General features: G+C 42.4%; 1 protein-coding gene across 3 annotated transcripts in view; it reads right to left on the bottom strand.

Annotated features, from left to right (window-relative positions):
• PLXNA4 (plexin A4) overlaps positions 1 to 27,914 on the bottom strand; it is a 429,864-nt gene that overhangs the window by 172,695 nt on the left and 229,255 nt on the right. The window contains exon 5 of one of the 3 annotated variants that reach the window (XM_010711589.3): positions 26,389 to 26,854. The exons of the other annotated variants lie outside the window; for them this stretch is intronic. Within the exon in view, the coding sequence (XP_010709891.1) occupies positions 26,825 to 26,854 (30 nt within the window). The 3' untranslated portion in view covers positions 26,389 to 26,824. Of the gene's footprint in view, positions 1 to 26,388; positions 26,855 to 27,914 lie in introns of those variants that run through there. 3 annotated transcript variants of the gene reach the window in all.

Below are 27,914 nucleotides of genomic sequence, written 5' to 3'. Positions count from 1 at the left end.
TTGCACCAAGACTACCTAAATTTGTGATTATTCATCACCATTATTACTAGAGGCACTCTTAGATGTAGGTTTCTTCAGAGAGATCATTGTTTCAGGCCTGGGAAGAGTCCCAGTAGCAGAACATTGTCCAGTTTTGTTTTTTTTTCTGCCCCTGGGTCAAAGGATTTTCCATGAAATCCAGCATGGACTGCAGACAGGCCTAAAGTCAGGAAAGGGAAGTGACTATAAGCCAGATAGGGGTAGAATGCAAGGAGAGGCTTAAGCAGGTCCAAGCTCTGCTTGTTGGAGAAAGAGTGGGTAAAGAAGGCATCTCCAAGAGAAGTCATCTCCAAGAGAAGTCATTTCCATGCTTTCAAAGGCAAAAATACGGCACCAGCCAGCTCTCATCCCAGTACACTGGACTGTCTTAGATTTTAGACAATTAAAATTGCTGCTGGCCTGATTGAGCCCTTCTACTCTGCTTCCCACATCTCTGCCACATTGGCTGGGGGGCAGCTGACTAAGTTAAAGACAGGGGAGAAATCATGGCTCATTTAAAGTGATTCAGCAAAACAATTAAGTAGCTCCACTGTGACCAACACTATTCACTGCAGAGCTGTAACTCACTCCCCAAAACCTGGTGGGACAGACATATGTTGATATCCCAACAAGAGGTTAACAACAAAACATTCATCAAGTACAGCTGGGTAGTGATTATCATAACTGAGCACTGGCTCCAAATACACTCTGCTTGCTTGAGCCCTAGATTCACTCCCTGAGCACTGATCTACAGAACATGAGACATGGGGCTGAATCTTTTGACAGTCTACCCTCACACTACTGCTGAGCCAAACTCTACGTATTTCTGTATATTTTCCCCTTCTGGGTAACAACAATTTAACTGTCTAGTGAGGGGAAGATCCAGTAGAAATATGTGGAACAGTCCCCAAAAGAGAGAGGTGAGACCTGGTGACTTTGGGAAAAGCATATAACTCAGTGATTTCCTCCATCCTGGATCTAGTGGCTGCATCCCAAACTTAAGGGAGCCAGCCAAAATCAGACTCAGATGGAAAAAATAAAGCACTGTCCATTGCCAGTGAAGAAAAAGAGCTTCCTTGGCAGTCAACAGACAATTCTTGCAAAGATACTTCTTTTTCTGCCTGCTGCACTATGAGCACCCAGATGAGTACAAGGAGACACTGCCAAAGACATAGGGTCAGGAAGGGATGAGACAAACCTTCCTACTGGAGGTGATAACAGCTCCTTGCTGGAGCTCTGGCAGTTCCTTCTAGTGCTAAATCCTCAGGAGTTATTAGAGGTGATAACTTCCCACTCACACTCTATCTATTCATGCTGTCTTTCCCTATTTATTGTGCATCTACAACACACAGCTGCTCTTGGTAAATGTAATTTCCAGAATCTGTATCGTTGTGACCTCAGAAGGCCAACTTCAAAGATGTTTGACTAACTCTATCTCCATTTGGGGAGGAACCTGTGTATACCCAGTAAGTCAGGACCTGTAAGGGTAGGGAAGACCCAATCTTGTGTCAATAAGATCCCACTGGAGCTAGAACAAAGTGACTTCTTGGTGTGATGTAGTCGCTGGTGTTTAATCCAAGACCGGTGTTTAATCACAAACTGCTACTCTGCCCTTTCTTTGCTGTGGGTGGATGGAGGACTGCCAAAAGTTGGAAATGTCTATTTTCTGCATCTGCCCACAGCTCTGCCATGTCCTCTCTCACATTTCAGACTGATAAACCAGGGGGATTTCCTGAGTGTTTGCAGGGGTGGATAACACTGCTCTTTCACAGATGGCCTCTACTGCCATGGTCTGATTTTCAGAGGAGCAGAGGGGATTTCTGTGCTCAATGCCCTTCCAGGATGCTAATATTAGCTGGGCACATCCTTCCCATACTTGCCTTGAAAATTTTACTGTAGACATCTACAGGAAATAGGTAACGGGCTTCCTAGATTGCTGAAAAGAGCCTTGGACCAGAGCACTGAGTTCTCAAACACACCTCCAATACACTCGCACTCAGAAGTGAGAGCAATTCTTTCTCATCTCTCTAATATCCTCAATGCCTGGAAATGAAACAGCAGGCAGAATAAACATATATATGTACTGTACGTATATATCAAAGCAGCAGGAAGGATTTTTTGGCCTGTGTTTGGGGAAAAGTAGAGTGTCCACTCATCAAAGTGGGCAAATATGAAGTCAGTTTCTTCGGATGATCTGCATCCGCATCTCTCACCTCCAAAGGGGGAAAATAAAATGATCTTTCAGCTATGGGCAAGGAAGGTATACTGAACTATAATTTCACCAATAACACGTGTAGAATAAATCAAATAAGGACAGAGTAGGGTTGCACAAGTACTAGCAACACTGTGCATCCAGCATGAGCAGGAGTTAGGTACAAATATGTCTTGTGTCCACACTTGGAGCTAAACAGCACACAACTGCAGCAGTTCCATAGAGGACTTTCCTTCCTAGAAGACACAAGGTTGTGACTGTATATGAAGGTGTTATCTTAAAAGTTTCTATAGTACAGACTCAGGGTACCTCCTTGGGGTGTAAGACAGCTCTGTGTTTCATGCATCTTACCCAAGACTCCATCCACTGGCAAAACCATTTACTCTTGGCTCACAGAGACAAGCCTTTTGCTACAGCAGAATGAAACAGTGATGTTCATCTGTAAGTGTTGGAGTGCCAGGGACAAATGGTGGCACTTTATGCATATTTTTAATTGGAAAATAAGTTTTTCCACAGAAAGGGGAAGTTTTTATTTAACCACACACACACAGACCCTTTGTTTTTTACTAAGAAAAGTTTTTGGCTGGTTGTGTTGTTGGTTTTTTTTAAGACACAGGAAAAAAAATCTTTTTTTTTTTTGAATGAATCTACACACAGAGATGTTTCTCACTGGAAAAACAGAGAAGAAGACTAAGAATGCACATAAAAGTGGTATTATTGTCTCCCCCAAACAATGGTGGTTAATTTACACATACAAATAAAATACTGATATTAATAGAAAGAGGAATATAGTCATGGAAAAGTTTGAATGATACAAAAAAAAGTGCAACTGTGTCTATGGGAAAAATATATGTGTCTCTGTGGGTGTTTCATTCAAACTTGTTGGGCATTTTCTTTTGGCATATCTGTGCTTGTTTCTTGCTCATGTAACTCATCACCCAGAGACGTCCTGCTCAGTGTTTCACTGCACGCATTTTTTATCTAGCTGAGCATTTGACCCCATGATTCATTATGAGTGTAGGGTTGTTATATGTTTGGATCTTTGGTTGTTAGAAGAAACTTCACCAAAAGAGTGGTGAGGCATTGACACAGGCTGCCCAGAGAGGTTGTGGAGTCACCATCCCTGGAGGTGTTCAGGAAATGTGTAGCACTGAGGGACATGGTTTAGTGGTATGGTAGAGATGGGCTGAGGGTTGGACCAAATGACCTTAGTCATCTTTTCCAACCTTAATGATTCTATGACTCTATGAGTCTATGTGTGGGCAAAACCCATTGCTGAGCATCCAGGATGTCCAGCTGCATTTGTTAAAATCCCCTCTGCAAAATCTTTAAGCTCTCCAGGGTTTCTTGAAACAAGATGTCATGTCATCCTCTTACAAGCTGACCATTCTCTCCAGGATGTCTTTGGTTTCTGAGTTTAAACTTTACACTAAGATTTGTTCATCGAGGCAAGAATTACATTGGACTTCATTGCTCAGGAAGGTGTTTTCTAGTCCAAAATAAACCATTTAATGTGTCCCCTTAGTGAAGACACATTGCTGTCATTTAAAAGATCTGAGACTCTGTTATCCCTTTGCACTGTTTTAAAGAGGAAATAATTCAGGAAAGTCCCCAGCTTAATTTGTACTTGCTTTACAGGAGATCAAACAAGATGATTAGGTGACAGCCCACTCCCACTGCGGTATTGAAATCTCATCAGAAACTGTAAACATCCTTGGGAGCAGGAATCAGCAGATCAGGTTGTCTCAGTTCATGTCTGAAAAGAAGGTCCTTTCAGATACCTTCCTCTGATGCACTCAAGTCTTAGTGGGATGCACCAGGAAATTAATTCTGCAGCAGTGGATAAATAGAACGACCACTAGCTCCTGTTTTTACTGACAAGCAGGGGAAAGTGACTCAAATGAAATCTGATGTGTACAGACTGATAGGGGAGATCAACACGATGTGACACCGCGGTCCCAACCAGAAAACCACATACAGTGTTGTGTTGCATGTAACTTCCTCTCACTTGCACAGCACATCCACTAGTGACAGGTCAGTCAGTTTGTATTTCTAGCCATGATCAGAAGGAAGAAACAGGCACTGCTGGGCTACCGATCTGATTTGGCAAAGCAGTGTGTGCCTTCTTAAAAACAATCCCTCAAAGCAGTCTGAGATTCTAGAGAACAAGTGGGCTGTCTGACAGCTGATGCTATTTTGTGTGATGAGCTGCTCTTTCATTCTGTAGAAATGTATTACATTAAGATTTATTAAATTAAATTTATTAAATTAAGAAATAAACCCTAAGCAAACTTCCTTCATTTGCATAATGGGAGGCTGTGCAGCAGATGGAGAACGGAGACTGTAGGCAGGCAGCATAACACAGGAGTCTGTGTGTTTTGTATATGAATATCTGTCCTCTCGAATACTCTCCCAGTTGTCTCTAAATGTTAAATAATCACTATTTCCATGTAGTAGATGTTAGCAGAGAGATCAGAACAGAGGACACCGAGGGAAACTACTGGACCCCAGCAGCCTGGTATAACCTTATCCATTCAGCAATGCTCATCTAGACCCAACCAACATTCCTCTATCCCCAAAAAAATTCAACTTTGGAGGACTTTTGGAAAAGCACAGCAGACACTCAAGCAAAATATAGCAAACATTCAAGGAGAGGAGAGGAGAGGAGAGGAGAGGAGAGGAGAGGAGAGGAGAGGAGAGGAGAGGAGAGGAGAGGAGAGGAGAGGAGAGGAGAGGAGAGGAGAGGAGAGGAGAGGAGAGGAGAGGAGAGGAGAGGAGAGTATGGTACTTCGAAAAGACATCTGGAAAAGTTTCTCCTAGATCCATTTCTGTGCAGCTGATATCATCACAGGGCTCAAGAGAACCTAGATGCCCAAGTCACATATGGGATATACTTCAGGTACCAGAGCCAAGAACAGCAGCATTATGAAGAAGGGAAGAAGAGACACTGAAGGCAGAGTAGAAAGAAAAGGAAAGGAAAGAAAAGCAACAGGTGAGGGTAAATAGCTCAAGTCAATAACAGTAAAGCCTGAGGACCAGGAGGTCAACATGAAGGTCAAAGTCAGTGATGTTCAAAGATGCAAATTAATTACTGACCTGATTTTCTATATTTCCAACAAGATCATGCAGCACACTGGGAAATTAGGCCATGTATGTTTCACTGACAGTTGGCTTTTCTGTATTTTTGATTCTTTTTTTTTGTGCTATATAACAATGGGATCCTCCTTCTCCCATGAGAGAACGAGGCACTTTTTCCCCATCTTCTACCCACTGGTGATTATTAAACAGCCCTTCCTCCACAAAAAAGGTATCCCTTAATGATCTTGAGGGGAAACAAATCTGATCTTGCTCATGGGAACCAATTTCCAACACAACTGGTTTGACCCAAACCTCAGCTGACCACAAAACTGAAGTGGAGATCAGACATGGAGAAGTGGCAAGATGGACATCAGCAAATAATAAGTCGAGCAAAGTTAAATCCTGGATTGGGCCAACCACAGATCTATAGCCATGAGAGGCTGCAGAAAATTTCATATAACATGTTTGTGCCATGAAGGGGGACAGGAAGCTCAACTGCAGGGCTAAAACTCCTAGCCAAGGACTAGTGCTGAAGCACCTGGTCTGCAGATCTCCAGCACTCAGAGATCAACCTTCATTAGACAAAATACCTGACAAGTAACAGTCAGTGCATTCATTCAGTGGAGTTATATATAGATCCCCATTTTAGCTGTATCCTTGTGTTTATTCCCCAAGGCACATGTTACAGCTAACTTAAAAATGTTGATACATTCTAGGTGTTGGTGACAAGATATAAAGCATATAGAGCATGAAGTAATGCTTTAGCAAATGCTGATTTGCTGATTGCATAAGTGCTCCCAACCCCCATCACAGGAAAAACTTTTCTGCAGTTTTACTATTTGGATGTCTCGTTGATTAGTCATCTTGGAAGATGATGGAAAAATGCAACCACCATCACCAGAGTTCACACAGAATGGGACAAAGCATTATCGATGTAAGTAATTTATTTTCATTTAGGGTTGAAATGTCCATCCAAGTTGGATGGGGCCCTGGGCAGCCTGAACTAGTGGCAGCCCTGCTGTCATGGTTTCATCCTGCTGTCATCCACAGCAGGATGGTTGGAACTGGATGATCTTCAAGGGCCCTAGCCCAAGCCACTCTATGATTCTATGATATGATTCAATGTGAAAATAGAGGTGAGCCCATCTTTAGCATAGGCAGAAGAAGAGAAGCTGCAATACTCTGGATTTGCCTATGCTCAAGAGTTATTTCATTTTGAATTAAACTAGCACAGTTAAGCCAGAACATTGTTTGCTGACTTTTGTTTAAAACTCTTCTTGTTAGCTAAACTAGCTCTCTGTATCGTTCAGTAGCGACTAAACAGACATGTAAGCCATGATTAAATAGATACAGAATCATAGAATCCCAGAAGCATTAGGCTGGAAAAGACCACTAAAACCATCTAGTCCAACCACTGACCCATTCCCACCGTGCTTTCTATGTTCAACCACAGCCTTCACTCCCTCATGTCTGTATTTCTTGAAAACCTCCTAGGATAATGACTCCAGCACCTCCCTGGCAGCCTGTTCCAATGCATTACCACTCCCCTTTAGAGAAAAAAATGTTCCTAACATTCAACCTGAGCTTCTGGTGCAACATAATGCCATTCCGTCTTGTCCAGTGCTACAATAGCATTCACATAAAATGCTGGGCAGATTTAAATATATCCACATAAAAATGCAGCCTGGAGTAAATCAGTCCATATGGGGATGTCTAGATTTTACTGTGGCATCCAAGATGGATTTGAATGTCTCTTACTATGCTTCTTCTTAAGGAAATGATGGAAGATTCACATCAGCACTTAGCACTGCCTGACACTGATTCCCTATGCAATCAATGGAAATCAGAAGTTGGCAGACCAACTACCAGCTATACACATATCTGATTAGACAATAATCAAACGCATATTGGGCATTAACATAGGAAATCAGTTCTCCTGAGTTTAGAGGAAAAGAATAGGCATGGAAAAAGACAAGCAAAGTGGCATGATTCTTTGGACAAGTCAGGCATTTCTGGCCACACTGGGAGCATTGGTATGTGCATGCTGTCCCATACTATTAAAATGAAAAGCACAACTTCAAGCATATTTTAATGCATGAGTCACCATTTGCCCTAAGATTTATTTCTATGTGCTCTCCTTTAGGCTTACAATCTTCACTTTTGCGTAAAAACACCTTCAAGACAAATGATTTTTTAGAGGCAGTTATTTAAGAAAAGGCAAGGAATATGCCATACAACATGAGCTGACATCTGTAATGCATGGCCTTTCCCAGAAAACTAATAAAAGAAAGCCAAGCTGATGCTGAGAAGGCACTTCCTCTGTGGATAGGGGAAAAGAGCCAGAGCTTTCCTTATGCCCCTTGTAACGTGCCCATTCCGTATGAGTGTTGTGCTTGTAATATATATCCATATGTACTGGGCATCTGTTCATGTGCCTGCTGTAAAAATATGTGTTATAGATATAGCTTTCTCAATGCACATGCTGTACAAGTGCGTGAGACACGCATTATGTAGGTTTGATGTGCACATGTGATGTGTCTCTCCCATCACATAATGAAGCACATGGTACGTTTATGTGTATACAAACAAGTGTCATATTTATGACAAGTCATGTTTCCATTCAGTCACTTCATGCATGGATGTGTTTGAAGACAGGATGTTGGTGTGCATCTGCATACCATGTATGCACACATTCGCACGAGCATCAAGAGATGTAAAAATGAGGTGCATGCTGCCCTTGAGACATAGCTCTATCAACATGCTGTTCTTACATTGCATCTGCTGTATTACTCAGTCCTTTGTGTGCTGCGTGCTTTGTGGAGACTATACTCTGGGTATTTTATGAGCATGTGCCCCATGTCATGAACTCATAGAATCACAGAAGCATAGAATGGATTAGGGTAGAAGATCATCTACTTCCAACCTCTCTTCCATAGGCAGAATTGCCAACTAAATCAGGCACAAGATCAGGGCCCCATCTAACCTGGCCTTGAATACCTTCAGGCACAGGGCATCCACTACTTTTTTGGGCAGTCACTCATACTCTATTTGCAATCCAGGGTGAGATCTGTTTTCTGTACCACATAAATTTTGGTAAAATAGTGTTCATTATGCATACTACACCTAGTAATATAGTGTCCTGAGTGTGTGTAGAAAGCACTTAGGATCCCACAGTGTCCAACATGGGACCATACATGGATACTTGATAGGAGAGAATCCCCTCCAAGTGTTGCCTAGTAGGAAGAACCCCATGTCAGTATGCCTGGGATACAAGCAGAGACAGCACAACATTTCACTGCCTGGAGGAAGAATTATTTATGTGTCTGCACATTAAGTCTGTCAAACAAGTCAGACAAAAGAAGATCCATCTTGCATCTAGTGACCAGGACATGGATGGCAAAAGCAGCAGTCTGGAAAACCCTGCATGCATGAAACTCACTGAACCTTCACTTGCTGGATCACTCCTTCCAAAACAATAATGCAAGCAGTGCACTGGGAGGAGAGGGAAGAAGGAAAAATGGGTGAAAGAGGAAGTTATGAATATGAACAAAGGAAAAACAATGAAAAAACATAGCACATGGTTTCCCTTTAACAAAACATCCAGATGTGAATGTAATCAGAGTAGGTGGAAGCTACCTATCATAGGAATGTAGGATGTTGCACTTACATCTCATCTCCCACTTCCTGAGTACATTCAGTTCCTGGAGTGGTCCATTACTCCTGGACTGAGGGACCAATGCACCATGGTAGAAACTGGGCCTCCATGAGAACTCAGGCTATGTAGGTCCAGCTCTCACCTGGAAATGATGCCCCTACCCAGCTCTAACCCATATCTTGCACCTTTACAGTTTCTTTAACAGAATAGAAAGAGATAGAGCAAACTTCAGTCTTGTATTAGATACACTCTAAATTGAAAAAAAATCAGGCACAGTTCGGAGTCAGACTTAAATATCCTAAGGTTTCCATTTCTGAATGCATGCCTGTCTTTCCCAGACATATTAAAATATTGACAGTTGGGCTAGTTGATCTTAGAGGCCTTTTCCAACCTTAATGATTCTATGATTAGCTTACTATTAGATCTGCTGCAGGATAATATGTCTATTTAGACCATTTTCTCTAAATAAATTAGTTGACTCTTTCCCACACATTTTCCTGTGGTACACAAGCTATTTTTTTTTTTCTACTTTAATCATTATTAACTTTGAACATATGCTGCATTACATTTTAGTACATCACTATGTTGTGTCAAATGAGCAGTTTCGTTGTCCTTAATCTTGGCAAAATCTGGCCAGGACATATCAGACATAGAATCATAGAATCATTAAGATTGGAAGAGACCACTAAGGTAATTTAGTCCAATCATCAACCCATCTCTACCGTGCCTATGAACACACGTCCCTAAGTGCCATGTCTACCCTCTTCTCACAAATCTCTTCTGCATGTGCCACCAACTATCACCACTTCAGCCTCATGCTTTATAGAAACTTCATCAGCACCTCTTCATCTTTTAGCCACAAGCTGTGGCTCCAGGGGACATACTGGTACAAAGATGAGCAGAAATCATAAATGAAGTAGCTCATATGCAAGCACTCTGACTCACCCACTGTTAATGGATGACATATCTGGAACATTTAAAAGCGTCCAGGGAAGAGTAGGGATCTCTTATGCAGGTTCTGTCACTGTACATCTCTGAGATACAGAGAGATTCCCAAGAGAGAGAAAAAATAGAAGAAGGTGAAAATATGGAGGAAAGTGAAAAAAAAGATGAATGAGAACTGAGAGTTTTTACATGAACTTTTTTCAGTAAATGGTGACAATGCAGACAGGAAAATCAAGTCATGGATATTACCAGGTATGCCATGGATAGCAATTCATTCACTGAAATAGTATCATTTTATGGTCCTGTGGCATCTTGTGACCCATGCTGTAAGTTCTTTTTATGGTCTACTGCATCCCTCAACCACCCTGGGATATCAGACCAACATCTTGTGGGCCATGACTAGACACAAAAGATCCACCCTGATACAAGTGATGACCCATTCAGATGGCCCATTACCCAGGAATGTCAGACTTCGTCTCCTTGTACAGCTCACAAAGGAAAACTCACAAAAAATATATTCAATATGTGTACAATAAGTGCTTTGAAGGCAGTTCCTACTTTTCTCTGGTGGCTGAAGAGGCAATGTCTGGCTGTGCTGAAGAGCTGCAAGCTGGATTGCCTACTGTCACCTTAAAGTTACCACAGTTGGTGAGAAGAACGTGGCTTGGAGCTACAGAGGGATGTGAGAAATTCCTGTAGGGCTTTTTCAAGAACTCTCTGCCAGCCTGGAGATTTCTATGTATTTGTCCAGCACAAAACAGACTGGTCTCTCCAGGACAGCTGTCCAGCAATGTCTTATGGAAGGCAGTTTGTTGGAATGTGAACTGAGACTGCTCAGCTCGGTGTGAAATCTCTGGCATTACAGAACACAGGCAGCACACTCCCTGCTTCTGAAACAGATGGAGTTAATTCTGGGCCAGAGTCTGCTTTGCAAATACTCTCAGGAACAGCCACCCCAACCGCTAGCATGGTTGCTGTGCACCAAGTTATCACAGCATCCAATTGAGCACTATACCTGGAGAATGGCCCAGGTCCATGGCCCCACCATCTCTTGGCTACTTCCCCAAGGGTCAAAGGTCCTGTGCATTGCATGAAACCCAAATACAGCCCTGCTCCTGCCCTTAGGATGCATGAGATTGAGCTGACAATGGCTTGCCCAAAGTTGTGGATGCCTCATCCCTGGAGGTTCAGGGCCAGATTGGATGGGGCCCTGGGCAGCCTAAGCTGGTGGGCGGAAACTAGACTACAACAGGGGGATGTGAGCTAGATGATTTTTAAAGTTCTTTCCAACCTAAGGAATTCTCTTGTTCTATGAATGGCCTGGACTTCTGCTCCTGGGAAGATGGTGAGATGTTTGAAAGCTCTTGTTTGTAACTCTAGGTTATTCCCAGTACTTCATGTGCTGCATAAACCCTTCAGCACTCTGAGGTCTGAGCATCCTTCTTCCAGACAAGATGCAGGACTTCCCTGTAGGTCTATTACCTGGCCACATGTAAGTGTTTGTATTTCCAGACCTCTCTTCCACCCTTATTCTTACTTTCACCACTGATAAAAGAATACTATAAAAATCAGACCTTCCATTCTTGGCAAATCTGTTGGAAAAACAAAAAGAAATTTAAAGATGGGAAAGGCGTTAGCCCTTTATCCAACAGCCAGAAGACAACGTGTGCATGAAGTGTGCATCCAAGAGGGAGGAAAATAGGTCTGAGCCTCATAACAGAATAAAAACTTGTTCAAATAGCTCCTACTAGGCTAATGCAAACAACAATAGTTTCTACTTAAAGAGGCTTCAGCAAAGCATACATTATATATATATAATACATATATTGTATATATTGACACTGTCAGTATGATCCCAGATGACAAGTCAGATGGAGATTTCCCCATGGTATACATAGGTGAGTTGAATCTTACTTGCTATGTCTGTTTTCTAGGAGCATTCTCCATTCAAGCACAGGACCCCAGAAAATATCAAAGTCTGATATTTGCTGATAACGGCAAAAATTCCCAAATTTTTGAACATAGCTCCAAGTTCTGAGAAAAATGTGCAATGGATTCATGTATGGTTGGTCTTTTCTCTGTCTGCTGTTATGCTCTCAGTGTGATTCCAGAGGAGTTATCCAAGAACTTCACCTTAGATATGCAAGCACTATGTTGTCAAAGCAACGCTTGACTTCCACACACCGCTATGGATTCTGAAACTCTACCACATTCTATGTAAGAACACACTTGACTACTGAGGGTGTCATCATGACTTCTGCAATACCATCTCAATAGTATCAAATTAGTAGACTGAGATCAGTGAAGAAAAAAGATGTGAAAACTAATAGATTTGCTCTTATCTAGTCCCTGTTTTCTCTCTTAGTTTAACCCAAAATAAAGTATAGACCAATCCCAAGGCAAGAGACTGCAGATGAAATGAAATGATGCTGCAGGAGACACAAGATAACTCTAAAAAAATAAAGCTTGGTGGAACCAGAACCAGGGTAAGGCTGAGGATCACTCAGAATTAATCAATACCCAAGTTTCCCCTGAACATCCCATTTAGTCCTGCTGAGGCTGTGAACTGTCAGTATGTTTGGGAGTCCAAAATTCAATAAAGTAGTTAACCTTCTCCCTGTGTACACTCCTGCTCAGTGAAGTACTTCAGGACCTGCTTACATTTAAGCAGGTGCTTAAGTGCTCTCCTCAACAGGAGCCAATTTCATCGTGATTTGTCACCCTCGTGCTGCAGGTAGCCGCATCTCCACAGATGAGTTATACTCAGGGATTTGAAGACAACAACTGCTATAGCTCTATATCTATTCTACCTATGGAGCTTGTGGATCCAGGTACAGAAGGTAAAGCCATTAGAATAACAGGCATTTTAATTCTGTTCTGAGCAATTACGTAAGCCATATCTGCTTGTAAAAAAGCCTCCCTATGTCAAACCTAATAATAATTTTAAATCTCCAACCTTTTCATTAATGTGAAACTCTAAGTTTCCACATTCTTTGATTAAGCATTCTGCTGTGTAATGACTACTTTATTATTCCCCCCCTCCAAATTACTGATTGTTGTCTTACATTACAGCCTCATCGGTACTTATTAAATTAACAAGACTGTGAAACACTTAATGAATCAAAACTCATCAAGTGTTTCCAAAGTTAATAACTAATCTAAAGATTTTTTTTTTTAACACTATATCTGCACGTGAAATTTATACATTCCCCACAGAATCGCTGAAGTTCAGATGGCTCCAATCTCATGAAAGATTTATTACCACACAGCTCTGTGATTTATTCAACACGTGCGTGTGTGGGGAGGGGAAGAGTATCCTTATTTATTACTTAATTTCCAAGGCCTATTCTTAGGATCCTTCTGTGCGTGCATCTACAGACTCACCAAACGGCAATTCTGCGGTTGTGAATTGGAAGTGGGAACTGGGATGCACAAAGAATGGCCTAAATCCAGAGAAGTGTGGCTGTGCAATGGTGGGGACAGAATAATGAAGTATTTACTATTCCAGGTTTCAAAACAGAAGACTGAATGGAAGTGTTTTTTTGAGGAATATGGAAAAGCAGAAAAATCTTCCCATCAAATGATAGGAGGAAAACTAATTAGGTACAGGAAGGACATGCAAGCTAGGTTATTGGGAAGGGTATGGAGGTATAGTACCTAAAATGGAATGACAATCTCCTTTTCCCACTAAATCCACATACGGACAGGTAGCACAGTGCTTTACAACAGCTGCAGCCTAATTCAGAAGAAAATATCCTGAAAATTCAGAAGTAAATATCCCTGAAAGCAACTGCTGTGCCCAAGTAACACAGAATGATAATATCACCATAGAATTATAGAACTGTAGAAACATCATAGAATCATGAAATGGCTTGGGTTGGAAGGAAACTCAAAGACCAGCCAGTTCCAACCCTCCTGCCTTGGGCAGGGATGCCAGCCACTAAATCTGATCAGATCAGAGCTCCATCCAACCCAGTCTTGAATGCCTCCAGAGATGGGACATCCACAGCCTTTATGGGCTCCTTGTTCCAGTGCCTAAGGCGGGGAGAAGATGAAGGATATCAAACAGTGAAAGCACTGCAAAAAGAGCAAGAAGGTAGAGTGTTAGGTAAGAGGACCACACAGTGTTCTGTTAAAGACTTGAATGCTCGGCTGCCCATATGGAGTCTCATGCAACTTCAACAAGATTTATGTTCTGACCATGTAAATTGTACCTCTCTGCCAAGGGAGTGATAAATGGGCCCTACAAAGCTTCCTCAGGCCCTACTACACTCTCCTCAATGTCCTGCACCATCTTTGTTCTCAGGTTCCTCAGAACAGCTGGGTTTGTGATTACCGATTCCAATGCCCTATCAATCTCAGGCACTATTTTACACGTTTAGGAAGAGATATCTTCATGTAATGACACTGCTGTAAAACACAAAGTCTGCTCTACAGCCTTGTTCAACAAAAGCTCACAAGCAACTAGCAGGGTTGTTATGAGAGACCAACGACCAAACTGAGAGAAGAGATGCAGCCCAGACATATGGGGCTGGATGACAAAACCTGTCAGGCATATACAGGAGACGAAAAATTCATCTGCAATTTGTGTTGCAGCAGCTGAGACCCAAAAGTGGCCTTTTAACTGGATTTTACACCAATTCTCTATGATGCATTGTGGGGAGACAAACAGGCACAGAAGGGCCATGTCTCAGCCCTGAAGGCAATTGTGGAGGAAAATGCAATTACCACTGACTGCTGAACTTGCCCTTGCCTTCCCCTGGCTGTGCACGTTGTGCTTTCACCTGGGAAAACTCATATGCAAAAAAGGAAATAGGAATAAATAGCCTTGTCATTGCTACCAGTGACCCTGTGCCCGTGCTCCCCATTCCCTGAAAAAAAGGTGTTCACTTCATCCTAAGCACCATGCAGCTTCTATCAAGGGAGATGGAGCTTGTCATGACCCTCACTGCCACCTCACCTCTCCTCATCTCACAGCAGCTCGCAGTTGACAGGACTCTTGTCCCATTCTTTGGTGAATCCACAAACATCCAAGACTATCACCTACATTAGCTGCTTAGAGGGGAGCTGCAGGAGGTGATCCCACATCCTCAAGTTTACAGAACAGGCATTATCTTCCAACCAGGGTGTTGTAAGGACTCCCACTGTTGGAGGACAGCATAAAGCAGACGGAAGATGAGTCTCCTATAACAATCTGCCCTGCCAGGCTTTCTCCTTTAAAAGGCAGAATCTACCTTGGGATGTGGTTGGGACCAAGCTCATAGAACCAGGCTGGAAAAGACCACTAAGAGCACCTGGTCCAACAGTTTCCAGGAACTCTCCATATTTACAGCACACATTTCCCTTCATTGGCTAAACCAACTCTTCCTACTCTTTCCTGTCTACATCACGGGGGTAACCATGATTATTACTTGCTTTACAGTGGGAATGATTAAATTCATAGATATGCTAAATATCATCACCTTTCCTAGCCCATTTATTCTTACTAATCCAGAGTATTTGCTTTCTTGAAACTCTAAGACCTGGATTAGGACCTGGAGACAGTGACAGACTAGAGCTAAACTATATCTCTTGTAGCTACATCTCTTGTAGTACCTCTTGAGATTGTACAGTCTCTTTTTCTGGAGATATTCAAGATCTGTCTGGATGCTTTCCTATGCAACCTACTGCAGGAAACCTTTGCTATTAGGGGGCTTGGACTAGATGATCTCCAGAAGTCCATTCCAACCCCTACAATTCCACGATATCAATCATCTTTTTGAATTTTCATAGGGATTTATGAACAAGTGAAAAGTCCTCATACACCCACATTGTAAGGTTCTATCAAACCATGCCAGGTAAAGAGAAAGAACAACCAAATAAATAACACAGAGTGACTTTTACGCTCGTATTTTTTTGGATGAGAGCTAATCCTGGGGAGATTTGGTGATTATCTCAAATGAAAGTGACTTTTCCACTGCTGGTAGGAGGTGAAACCAAACATTCTGAATCCTACGTCAGTGTCTCATCCAGAGGACCAAACCCTCTCAGAGATCTTCTTGAGCTATCAGCTATTCCTCAGCTATCTAGAGCTGAGGATGAATAGGAGTCTTGATGTGGAGCCCTCCAAAGAGACAATTTCAAGCCAGAGACCACACAGAGCCTCCAAAGTAGCCCAACCTGCCAGTAGTATCAAGTAGTCCATAAATTATCCCTGAAATCTTCTGGTTTTAATCATTCTTACTCCCTGATTACTCTTAGAATGTGACTCCAGGCCTCAGCATAGAGTATTTATCTTGCATTAATTAGATTAGGAAAGCAGAGGTATTCAATACATTGACTAATCAAGTCAAGGAATCAATATGTCATGTGGTAGAGCCTTACGTTCCCCTCATTCTGCAAGATGACAAGTAATGAATCAGTTCTGGAAGGTGCCCAAAATAACACTTTGTGACCTAATGCAGAGAAAACACATATTTTTATCTGTTTCCCCACTGGGGAAGAAAGGAGACAGTGCCAGTGTGTATGTATCATTTCTGTAAACCTAAACTGGTGAGGCCAAGTAGTTAAATACAGGTCATCAGCCAATTTTGAAGGATATCCTGCACTCTACTAGGATTATTTACAGCAAAACAACATGCAATGCCACTGTACACCGCTGAACCTGCTCCTGCCATTGCAGTTGGGCTCTGTGTCCATCAGCTGGCTGTTCCACATGTCACTACAGCAAGCAATCCACCCTGGAGGTGATTGCATTCCAAGCTGCCATCAATCTACTGTAGTCATACTTACGCACAAGGCACAAGGTAAGTTAGGATGGCTTATTAGTATCATCTACAGACTGACTGAATGGATCTGATGCTGCAAGTCTAGGTCTTGTCCTTAGCTGGAATTTCTAATGGTCTTCAATGCTCTGTGGTTTGGTTATTGATCCATAACACTAGCTAGCTAGTTTGTGAAGAGAGCGAAGAGAAAAAAAGTAGTAAAAAGAAAAAGACTTTGCAGCAGCCATCTATAGATGATAAAACTGCAGGCTGCTCTGCTTCAGGCAGTGATAACTTGTCCATGGAGGAATGGGCTCAGTGATCATTTCAGGTCATCTTTTATTATGTTATGAGGCTGAAAGGGGTTGGAAGTCCTAGTCTGAAATCCAGACACAGAGAAGGGGGACCCTGAGTTCATGTCAGAATTGAACTAGGGATGAGAGTCTGTCTGGCGAAGCCCTGTGGGCTGCTCAGCCAATATATGAACAGGCTGTAGAGCACTTTCCAACCACAATCCATCTTCTGACCAAGATCAGTAGAAAGTAATCCCTCAGCTTCACTGGGAAATGTTGCCCAAGCAACCTTTTAACCACTTTCTCCTCCCCTCAAGAGCTTTCCTCATTGCTAGAAAATACAACTTTATTAAGTTACATTTTGTTGCTAAGCTTTGTCCTTGTGTTACAATGCCTCTGAAAATCTGTATCATATTCAATTGTCTTACTGGATAGAGGGATCCTCCTTCCCTATTCATGGCAATCAAAGAATCATAGAATAGTTGAGTCATTAAGGTTGGAAAAGACCACTAAGACCAACTAGTCCAATCAACAACCCATCACTTACATGTTCACTAAACCATGTTCCTCAGTTCCACATTTACCCTTTCCTTGAACACCTCCAGGGACAGTAACTCACCACTTCCTTGGGCAGCCTCTTCCAGACCTCACCACACTTTCTCAGAAGAAATTTTTCCAAAAGCCAACCTGAAATGATCAGCTGAGGATGGAGAGCACTCATCAAATGCTGTTTTTAGTCTCTGCATATGCTCAGAGTATTCACCAGCTTTTATCATTAACCCAGTGCAGGTTCCCAACTCCGTCCACCCAATTCATCAACGAAGCCAATGCCTCTAAACTAACCCAGGGTTTACCTTTAGAAGGGGAATGAAGGGAAATGTTCATGAAGATGAAGGCTCTGCCATCTCCCTGGAGAGAATAGGATAGGATAGGATAGGATAGGATAGGATAGGATAGGATAGGATAGGATAGGATAGGATAGGGGATAGCTACCTACACCAGCAATGCTACACTGAGTGCTGCTTTCTGGAGGGATACAGAATTTCTGAGTAAATAGGGTCTTTGTAAAATAATCAGCTCTCATTTGTCTGTCTTATATTAGCTTTGATCGAACTGACCTTCTCATAGAGAAGGTGGAGTCATTGCCCCTGGTAGTCTTTAAGAAAAAGGCAGATGTGGCACTGAGGGACATGGCTGGTGGGCGATGGGGGTGACGTCCACCTAGCTGGACTAGTGAATGTTAGAAGTCTTTTTCAGCCTTAATGATTCTATGATCCTATAATAAATCATAAGAGCAAGACAACAATTATGACAAGCCACCTCTGCCTTCTCAACCACCATCCTGATCCCCAGTTTGGAGTTCTGTCCCCAAACCTGCTGCACTCACCCGCAGAGCAGAAGTTCTCCTTTTTCTCTCTCATCCATTACACACAAAAGTTTCACAGCACTTCTGCAGATGGGGCTGCTACTCCAGTTAATTTTCTCTCTCCCTGTGCAGCCTGAAGCAGTTGGAGCCTGCTCTGAGATATAACGATCTCTTGATTTTGTTCTTGTGAGTCAGCCTCTGCTCAGTACAAACCTCGGAGCTAATCCCAGCATGAACAGCTGTTTCTGGCAAAATGAGGGACAACAGGCAGACAAAGCTGCTCAGGGTGTTTGCTTCCCCCTTCCTTGGGAACTAAATCTTCCCAGTTAAACTTCTCGAGGATGTCCATTAAGTTTATTGAGCTTGCAGGAGGTTTCAACTACAGCTCACTGTTTCGTGCTCAGCTGTTTAGATCAATGCAGCAAACATTTAACAATTTAACAACCTAGTGGGAGGGGAGAGGCAAGGAATGCGATTGCAATTAGAAGGGTGTTGTTTTTTTCTTTTCTTTTTCCTAATCATTATCATTAAACAGCAAATGCTCTACAACTAGAAACACAGCAAATGTCAGAAAAGCAATTCTAACAGGCACAGTCATTTGGGGCTCTGTCCCTACTTATCTTCAAGGAGGAGGTGGAAGAAGGAGGCATTGTTATTTCAGACTCAGGAGCTGGTTTGTCCATTTGAGGTCTGGGTGAGGTGCGAAGCTCAGATCTGCTCTGACTACCACCTCTTCTCCCCTGAATACCTAGGAGGTGAGATTACCTTCGTGTCCCTCACATGCTGAGTGCAGCTCACTGAAGTTCTGCATCCCTCATCCTACCCGGGCTGGTGGGGAAGGCTGGTTGTGATCCTCTCACAGCTTCCTGCCATGCATGCTTTCCTAGTTAAACAAAGACATGATCCTGCTTCCAGTGGCCTCCATGAGAATGGCTTATTGGAAAAAGCTGTATTAACATGATCTCATGAGCCCAGGGATTTACAGATATTGAGACAGAAGATGCTCTCATTGCAACTCTTTTACAATGAGGCTTCCATTTCTCTTTATGAACTGCGGGAATCACACTACGGCTACATGAGAAAAGCACAGATGTGGCGCTCAGGGACATGATTTAGCCGTCATGGTGGTGATGAGTTGATGGTTGGACTAGATGATTTTAGTGGTCTTTCCCAGCCTTGAAGACTCTATGGTTCTACTCCATCTTATGATTCTGTGAGACTCAAACCTCACAGCTTACAGTGGCTTTATAGCATGCCCGAAGAGACTTCTCCAGGTCAGTTCTACAGTCTGAGGGAGGAGACAAAGAAGAGGTGGAGCAGTGTGCCCAAGATCCCCATCAAGCATGTGCCTGAGGTAGAACTGTGTCCCGTATCCCCAGTAGCTCAGTTTCTACTTCTCTCTACTCTTTCCTGTCAAATTCCCTGAAAAGAAGAAATGTAAACATTGAGATGAAAGGGATGACACCGACAATGCACTTGCTAGGGTCACTTCATGATGTAGCCTTCTAACTCACTCTGTTGTTACTTCATCTTTCCTTCCCGAGAGCAGCTGATTTATCTTTATTAGCCTCCCCTGTTGTCACTGTCATTAAATTTTGTTGAGCCAAGAGACTTCACTGTGTGCTTTAGTAATTTGATCAGAAAAGAGGGAAAGCAGAGCTGAGGTAATAGACAGCGTGAAAGAGGTCAGAAGAAGCAGCCATGGCACATTAAGGGAAATACAGATCCTGGCTCACTTGGAAATAGTAATCATATAGAGCGTGCCTGAGCAACTGGCAGCAATAATCTATAATCTGCATTTCTATAATTCATGTGCCTCTGCATGAATGTGTGGGCTGTTTTGTTTAAGTACCAGCCTCTGAACAAGCCCAGTGGCAAAGCAATTATTTATCTGTTATTTATAATGCAAGAACCCTTTGAGTCAACCCACTGAGGACCATGGGACCATTTCCATGACCCAAGTCTTAACATAAGGACTTCACCAGGATGCAAATACTAAAATTGCAACAGCCTTAACAGCACCGAGGAGGACTGGGCTTCGTGAAGATACCAAAGCACAACCTTTAGCTATGGCTCTATGGATCAGAGCCTTCCTCAACAGTTATGCCAGGATGGGAAGACAACCCTGAAGAACATTATTTTCACAGATTCAAAGAATCATTATGATTGGAAAAATGCACTAAGATCATCTAGTCCAACCAACCATCAACCCATCCCTACCATACCACAAAATCGTGTCCCTCAGTGCCACATCTACCCTTCTCTTGAACACGTCCAAAAATGACAACTCCACCTTCTTGTCTGATCAAGGATAATACAAGATACATAAATGAAAATTGATTATTTTACAAAAACGTTATTACTTCTAATAACACACACCCTCAAGGGAGACCAACATTCCTCTTTTTTTTCCTTTTTTTCCTGCTTTTTCCTAGTGCCTCATTACACTAACATAACACCAGCAGAGTTGCATGGCTTGTGTTTAGATTCATGCATATACATACAGCACACACCCCCATATACTTGCCTGTATGTGCACAGAAGGTAAAGCTGTAATCTGTGAATTATGCAAACTCAAAAAATACATAGCTATGGTCAACCACATAGAAACCACATGTTTACACTGCATGCACATGTATCTACAAAGAGGACAAATCATTTGGTTTATCTTAAATGTCTTTCTAGGAGAAAAAGAAAAGCTCCCCAGGATCTTTGTGGACTACAAGTGACCAGTCCTGTTCTGAAGAAGTAGCATTAATCTCACATTGGTGTTGTGGTATAAAGGGAACCTGTACATCTCAACTTGAGAGTGAAGTCTATGCACACATACATGCACGGATAGAAAGAAACAATTTCTTTTCTGTCTCTCACCTTCACATATTCACTCACTTGTATGTACGTAAAGAATGAGACTTTGTGGATTCCCCAAAAGAAATGTAGAAATAACAAAGCACAATATACAAGAGAGATCCAGGATACCATGTGCTGTCTTGGGCTAGCTGAGGTCCAGCATGCAGCACTGCAGACTGCAATTTCACTGGAATAAATTATTTATGAGCTTTTGAGGGTTTTTTCCTTGAAGCTTATAAAGGGAACAATGAAAAATTACTCCAGAATTTATTCATTCAGCATGCTGGGAGAAACACCATGTGTCTGTATATATATGCAGATGTAAAAGAGGCCACGCTGTGATCTTATTTTTTATGAACAGACTGCAAGTTTACGCAGAATGCCATAAAAAATAAAGGAGTCATGCAGAAATCCAGTATCTTTGCAGGCATGTATAAAGAGAGGCATAATTTTCTTTGGATGCTATAGAGGTATGCTCTCTCTGAGCATAACTGGGCTGGAGCTGATGTCTGCCAGATGATCAGTTCTGTACCTTTAGGCACTGATATGCTATGCTAGGCTTGGGCCACTGCCCTGGACTGCCACAGCAAATACATACATGTTGTGTTTGCAACTACCCTATAAAGTCTCTGTGCACTTAACTTCACTGAAGAATCCTAGATCCACAACCCTAACCCTGCTCAAAGATTTCCAGCTGTGCCACGTTGATTGGTAGCAACACAAGGTTAGAAATGCCAAAATCTCGTATGGTCTAAAAGTGTTCTGCATCTTTTACTGCTCTCCTGCAGTTAGAGTCATATAATCGTAGAATGCTTGCTGCATTCTAAGTAATAGCCACACCATTTTCTTGAAGGGCTTTGCTGTGGATCACTGATTTTTCTAATTCTTCCAGAGTTCTTTGTCAGCACTTGTGTCTCTGGAATCCCCAACCACATTTTCTATAGCAGTGATGTGGATTTACGTTTTTTGGAGATTCTGGATGGAAGGCTAAACTACTGCACCTAGCTTTAATTACTGGAGGATTAGCAGTAGTCATCCTATTCATGACCCCTGGAAGCTACCTGGTCTCTCTGTGACCTTTTCTACAAAGTGTCCACGTAGCCATGGATAGGATGACAAGAAAATCTCAATGCTTGTAGACAAAGTACAGTATAGACTACAGTCCAAACCCTAAGGATGAAGTCGGAAGTAATGTAATTCCATGTCTTTTTAGTAACCATTTCTGGCTATTCGAATATCACCTTCTGAAATGGCCTCTTTTCATCACACCTCAAATGCACAAAGAAACCACCTAAGGAAGAAGGCTGGAGAGAGAAAGAGATGAAAGACATCAGAAACCCCCTCACCAGTAGCAGGAGTCTGTATGCTTTATCTAAATTTGGGAAAACATATGCAGTTGGATAAGAAAAATGCCATCATTTCTACCCAAATGAGGCTTCCCTATCCATAGATATGGATATAGATACATCTGTGGATACAAGTGTGACTGTGCCCAGCCTCATTCCAGCCAGTGGTGGAAAGAGCTGTCAAGGAGAAAGTGAGTTCCCCCATCGATAGTGTCTTCCATTAGTGTAGCTTGAAGCTCTTTACAATTAAAAGCACACACTTACTTAAAGTTCCGGACTCCTAAACCTCTTCTAAGGAAGATAAGTGAAAAACCAAAGATGTCTTTGGAGAACTGGATGTTACACAGCTGTTTTAAGGTGGTCGTTTCCCTTACAATATAGAAATGCAACACAGAGAGAAGAATTTGGTGAGGTTGACCCTAGTGGTCCAGGCTTTGCTGAAGGAGGACAAGAAACATTATGGTAAGGTTTGTAGAAGATAGTTTAAGAAACCTGCCATGGTTGCTACTGCAATCCATCAATAAGGGATGTAGTCATTTCAGCCCACTGTTCACATCATCAAAGCCAAGGTACACAAAGGTTAGCTGTTTCATCCAACCTGTCCCAGTGAATGAGTGCATCAGCAAGGAGTAGAACTCAGAAGTGTGGACCTCCCCAAATTGCTACATCTTGGGTGGTTTGCATAGTGACAACTTTAGGCAAAGGCTGAAAAATGCTGCCTTCTGCCCTTTTGGCAGGCAATTTGCAGCTGCTGGTGTATTTGCTCCCATCTCATTAATAAAACGTCTCCCTTCTCAGAGCTAAGTGCTTGAGAGATGCCCCTGGTGTGTTTGCAGTTTTGCCCCAGTGGTTTTATGGTTATTGGCTATTACTCCAGCTTTCTCAAAGGAATCCAGCATTAAAATAGCTGTCTATATTCCTTGAGTAACTTCCATCATCCCTTTCAATCCCTGGCAGCAGCCATCCTTTCATGTCCTCTCAATGATGTTACTGGCATCATGCACAGGGCCTCACCAATCCCAGCTCTGTGATGCACTTAATTATAGCAGAATCACTCAATTATTCTGTCGTGCTTTCCTGGGCATCTGGTCATTCAACCCTCATGTGCACAAGCTATTAATTTTTAGGTTGTCAGTACAAAGGGACTGAAAAAAAAGAATATTAATTCCAGCTCAGTAGGAGGAAAGGAGAAAGATTTGCTCGTGTGCAAGTCCACCTACAAGTTTCCGTCCCAAGGTGCTGAGTGCCCCTAACACCTAAGGGCCTCCCAGAGTGCTGAAAGTTGAAAGGGAAGGAAGGAATTTGAGAAAATGCAGTCTTGCCAAGTTCCATTAATATTGTGGATAAGTTAATAACTGTGTTCCTGTCTGGAAACCTCATCAAAAACAGTGGCCCAGGGTGCTACATAAAAATAAATATAAGATCCTGCAAGTTCTACACAGCCCTTAGTGACCTGTGCAAAATCATACAAGAGATCACGTAGAAATCTCAACTGTACAACTCCTGGGCTAAGACATTTCTCATTAGTTCATCTCCTCTCTTTCAACCTTAGAACAAAGGAAAGAAGGGAAGAAGAAAAGAAGGAAAGAAAGCAGGAAGGAAAGCAGGACAAAAAGAAGGAAAGAAGGAAAAAAGAAGGAAGAGAAAGGGAAAGGGAAAGGGAAAGGGAAAGGGAAACGGAAAGGGGATGGAAGAAGGGAAGAAGGGAAGAAAGGCAATACAGAATCATTCTTTTCCCATGGCATTTATTGAAATGTTATTTGAAAGAGGCCAAACAATGCTTTCTGTTTCTTTGGGTAACTCATATGGGCAAAAGCTCGTAAGAACAGGAAAATTGCAGCTCTGATCTAGTTAATGGATATTAGAGGCACAAAATGCACACAATTATTTTCATCTCCTAATTAAGTGAGGAGGTGAAAGCTTCTTTCTAGGAAATATGGTAATATATATTGATCAGAAAAATGATGCTTCTACAGCAAACCCTGAGCATGATGCAAGGTTAAGAGATTCTCATTAATGAAAAAGCTCTTTTTATGAAATGATGCCACCACTCAAGGAGAGTGTGGACTATGACCTCCAGTTAAGTGGAGATACCTCTTAAATATGACACTGCTCACACAAGCATCACTCAATGTCTTTCTTGGCCAGATAAACATCGAACAAACAGGCTAACAGACCAAGCTCTCCTGCTCCACCCTGCTTGTTAGATGGGTATCGACTGCTGAGGTGAACACCACAAAAACCCAGTGCAAAGTATGGATGCTTTTCAAGCATCAGAGGCTGGAAAAGTCTACTAAGATCATCTAGTCCAATCCAACCCCACCATGCCCACTAACCATGCCCCTCAGTGCCACATCTCCATGTTTCTCAAACACCTCTAGGGATGGTGATTTCACCACCTCCTTGGAAGGCATCAATGAAGGCATCAAATAGCAGTCCAATCATCCAGGTTGGACCAGATCAGCACTGATGAGCAAGACTGCAGTAGGGATCAACAAGCTATCAACAAGCTGTGTCGAAAGACTAAGTATCAGTATATAGCAATAGTTATTACCATTACATTAAGAGCAGAAGGGGAAAGAGGAATGCAATATGTGTATACATAACCAGCAGAGCACAGCAAGTGCAGATCTGTAGGCACAAAACACAAAGTATGAACATTGTATGTATTTCTAATTCCGCACATTGCGTGTATTTCAGTAGGGTTACTTCAAAATGGACCCAATCTTGCCCCCCTGGGGTCAAATATTGGCTGTGGTCATAATCTTCTGGTTTAATTTGTTCTAAAGGAAAGTTGGGGTTATATACCCTGATACATCCTCAAATGAGAATAAAGGCAATAAATACAGACAACTGGAACATTTATCACAGACCTTCACTTCGAATTTGAGTAAATTTAAAACAGTAATGTAGCTACATCCACAAGTACTATGCTGTTTACTCCTGAAAACAATTCCTTTGCATTTATTTTGTCCAGACTCCTACAGTTATCAGATACCCAAGCTGCCAGTGAAATTAAAAGCTGCTTCTCCTAGTGCACCTGGATTTAGTTTCTAACTCCTACAAGCACAAACAGAAATATTGATTAATTCTTTCTGTTACTTATTTTGCTGTCTGCCCTGCTTGCCTTGTTAATGGAAATATAATTAATTTCAATTGCAGTCAGAAACAAGCGCTTTTAATTGTTCAGTATATTAGTGCTACAGTGTTTACAGGATTATTATTCTTTAGGAGGCACAGTCAACTTAGACTGAGTCCCAAATGGATGGTAAGCCTGCAGAATCTAACCTGCAACGTTGTTTTTGCTACCTGAAAGGTATTATATTTGCTTTCAGCCCATTGGGATCTTCCTGCATTTCAGACCTGGGCAGAACAGATTCCAACTTGCCCAAGATGGCAGAATTATCATACCACAGGGGTGGAGAGGAGGTTTTGCTGCACGATTTAACTGATTAGCTTGAGTACAGCAAGGCACCTACTAGCACATGTCCTATGAACCATACATGGATATAGCCCTGCCTAAAATCCAACCAACAGTTTCTTAACCTAGAGGGATAGTTTGGACCCACGCAAGTCAGCTCATGATGGAGTGTCAAGTTTGTTTTGTCATAATCTCCAGTGGGAAGAGGAACAATACTTGTGAGAAAAAAAAAATGGTGTTTTTGTATTTATTGTGATGCTTCAGGTGGAGATCTAACTGGAAATCTGTTCCCAGTGCTTGAAAGCGTTTGCACCCAGGCTTGGTGATGGGGCTCAGATGCACTGCTGGGTTCACAGAATCACAGAATATCCCAAGTTGGAAGAGACTGATAAGGATTACAGAGTCCTGCCCTATGCAGGACCACCCAAAAATCAGGTTATAAATGGGGGGCACCCAAAAAAACCACTCAATAAGACAGAGGGAGACAGCATTTAATAACTCTGCAAAAGGAACACTTTTTTCTAATCGCGTGGTTTTTTACCTTGCTTCAGATACTGTGCAATGAATTTGGTGGAAGCCAGCAGAGTCCAATGGAAATTCAGAGAAAAGCAACATTATCCACTGAAACATCAGACAAATATCGACTTCTCCACAAAAGGCTTACTCAGACGCCCTCAGAGAGTCAATATTTGGTGGGGAGCATTAAAATTTCACAGGCCCTTGGCCAAGGTGACTTTCTGCAAGTAAGGATGATCTCTCCGACAAGCAAGTGCCACGTGTGGGCAGAGGCAGTCCAGCATTCAGCAACCCCTGGTCCTCCAGCTGATTGATAGCAGGGCAGCGTTCATCTTCTTTTTGCTCTGCTAGGGATGAAAACATTCTGCCTTGGGGAAGTGCCTAAGAAACAAATCCATGATCCCAAAGAAACTGCAAAGGAGGAAAAGAAAGGGCAAACCTTGAGACCATGATCATAGAATCACAGAATGGCCTGGGTTGAAAAGGACCATAACGATCATCTAGTTTCAACCCTCCTGTTGTGTGCAGAGTCACTTCATGAACACAACTGATGGGTCAGGGAGGTGGGTAGGTAGATTTCATAGGAGGTGGAAGGTGGGTAGGTAGAATTTCTGGCACTTTAGCCCATGAACACATTCTCTATAAAGCCTGGATCCACATCCAGTTGCAGTAAAGGGAGATTTTCTGCTCTTTGGGAATTTTCAGTCCCCAAATGCTTTCAGGAGCTGGACTAAATTTCATGTGCATTATATCCCATTATGCAGATGCCTTTAAGTAAATGTAAATCACATCAAGACTAATTGTAAAGGGCTTTCGGTTGTGAGAAGCAAAGTGCTTTGAGATGGCTTCTGATGGCTCAATGGCCACATGTCTTTGCCCTCTTTCCCCCACCTCCATTCATCTACACTTGATGATGTCCAGAGCTCTCACAGACAAGGCCAGCAGGGCTCACTGGGTTAATTAAATCAGCATCGTTTGCTGTCTGGAGCTCAAATGACAAACAAATTTCTGATCTTGACCCTTTTGAGGCGAGTGGTCTGTGAAGCATGACAGTGGATCAGTCCTCGTTCTGTATTCACAATCTTACCCAGAAGAAAACACCACACCCAGTGCCTTGGTCCTTCCCTCATTTGCTGGGATCGAAAACACCAGCGCTGGGTTAGCATCAATAAGCACTTTTTTGTTCCAGTAAGCCCTTTTCTGCTTCCCTTCCTGGGCTGTCATGGGGAAATAAGATGTCAGGAGATGCTCAGGAAGACTGAAAGGGACAGTTCCCCTCCTCCCTACTCAGGCTGTGAATGCGAGGCTAATTCTATTAGCCCAGGCACTCCATTATCCAAACAGCCCCTTGCCAGCCTCCTGGTGCATTTGCAGATGCATTAGTGTAATGGTGCTGTACACTGCCAAACACATGCTGCCTTCCATCCCAGATGTTCCTCCCAGGCTAAGAAGGCAATTTCTACATTTATAT

Source organism: Meleagris gallopavo, chromosome 1, assembly GCF_000146605.3.
Source record: "Meleagris gallopavo isolate NT-WF06-2002-E0010 breed Aviagen turkey brand Nicholas breeding stock chromosome 1, Turkey_5.1, whole genome shotgun sequence".
In the NCBI taxonomy this organism is placed as follows: Eukaryota; Metazoa; Chordata; class Aves; order Galliformes; family Phasianidae; genus Meleagris; species Meleagris gallopavo.
Note: the sequence above shows the minus strand (reverse complement) of the source record. Positions and strands in the feature narration are given on the sequence as shown.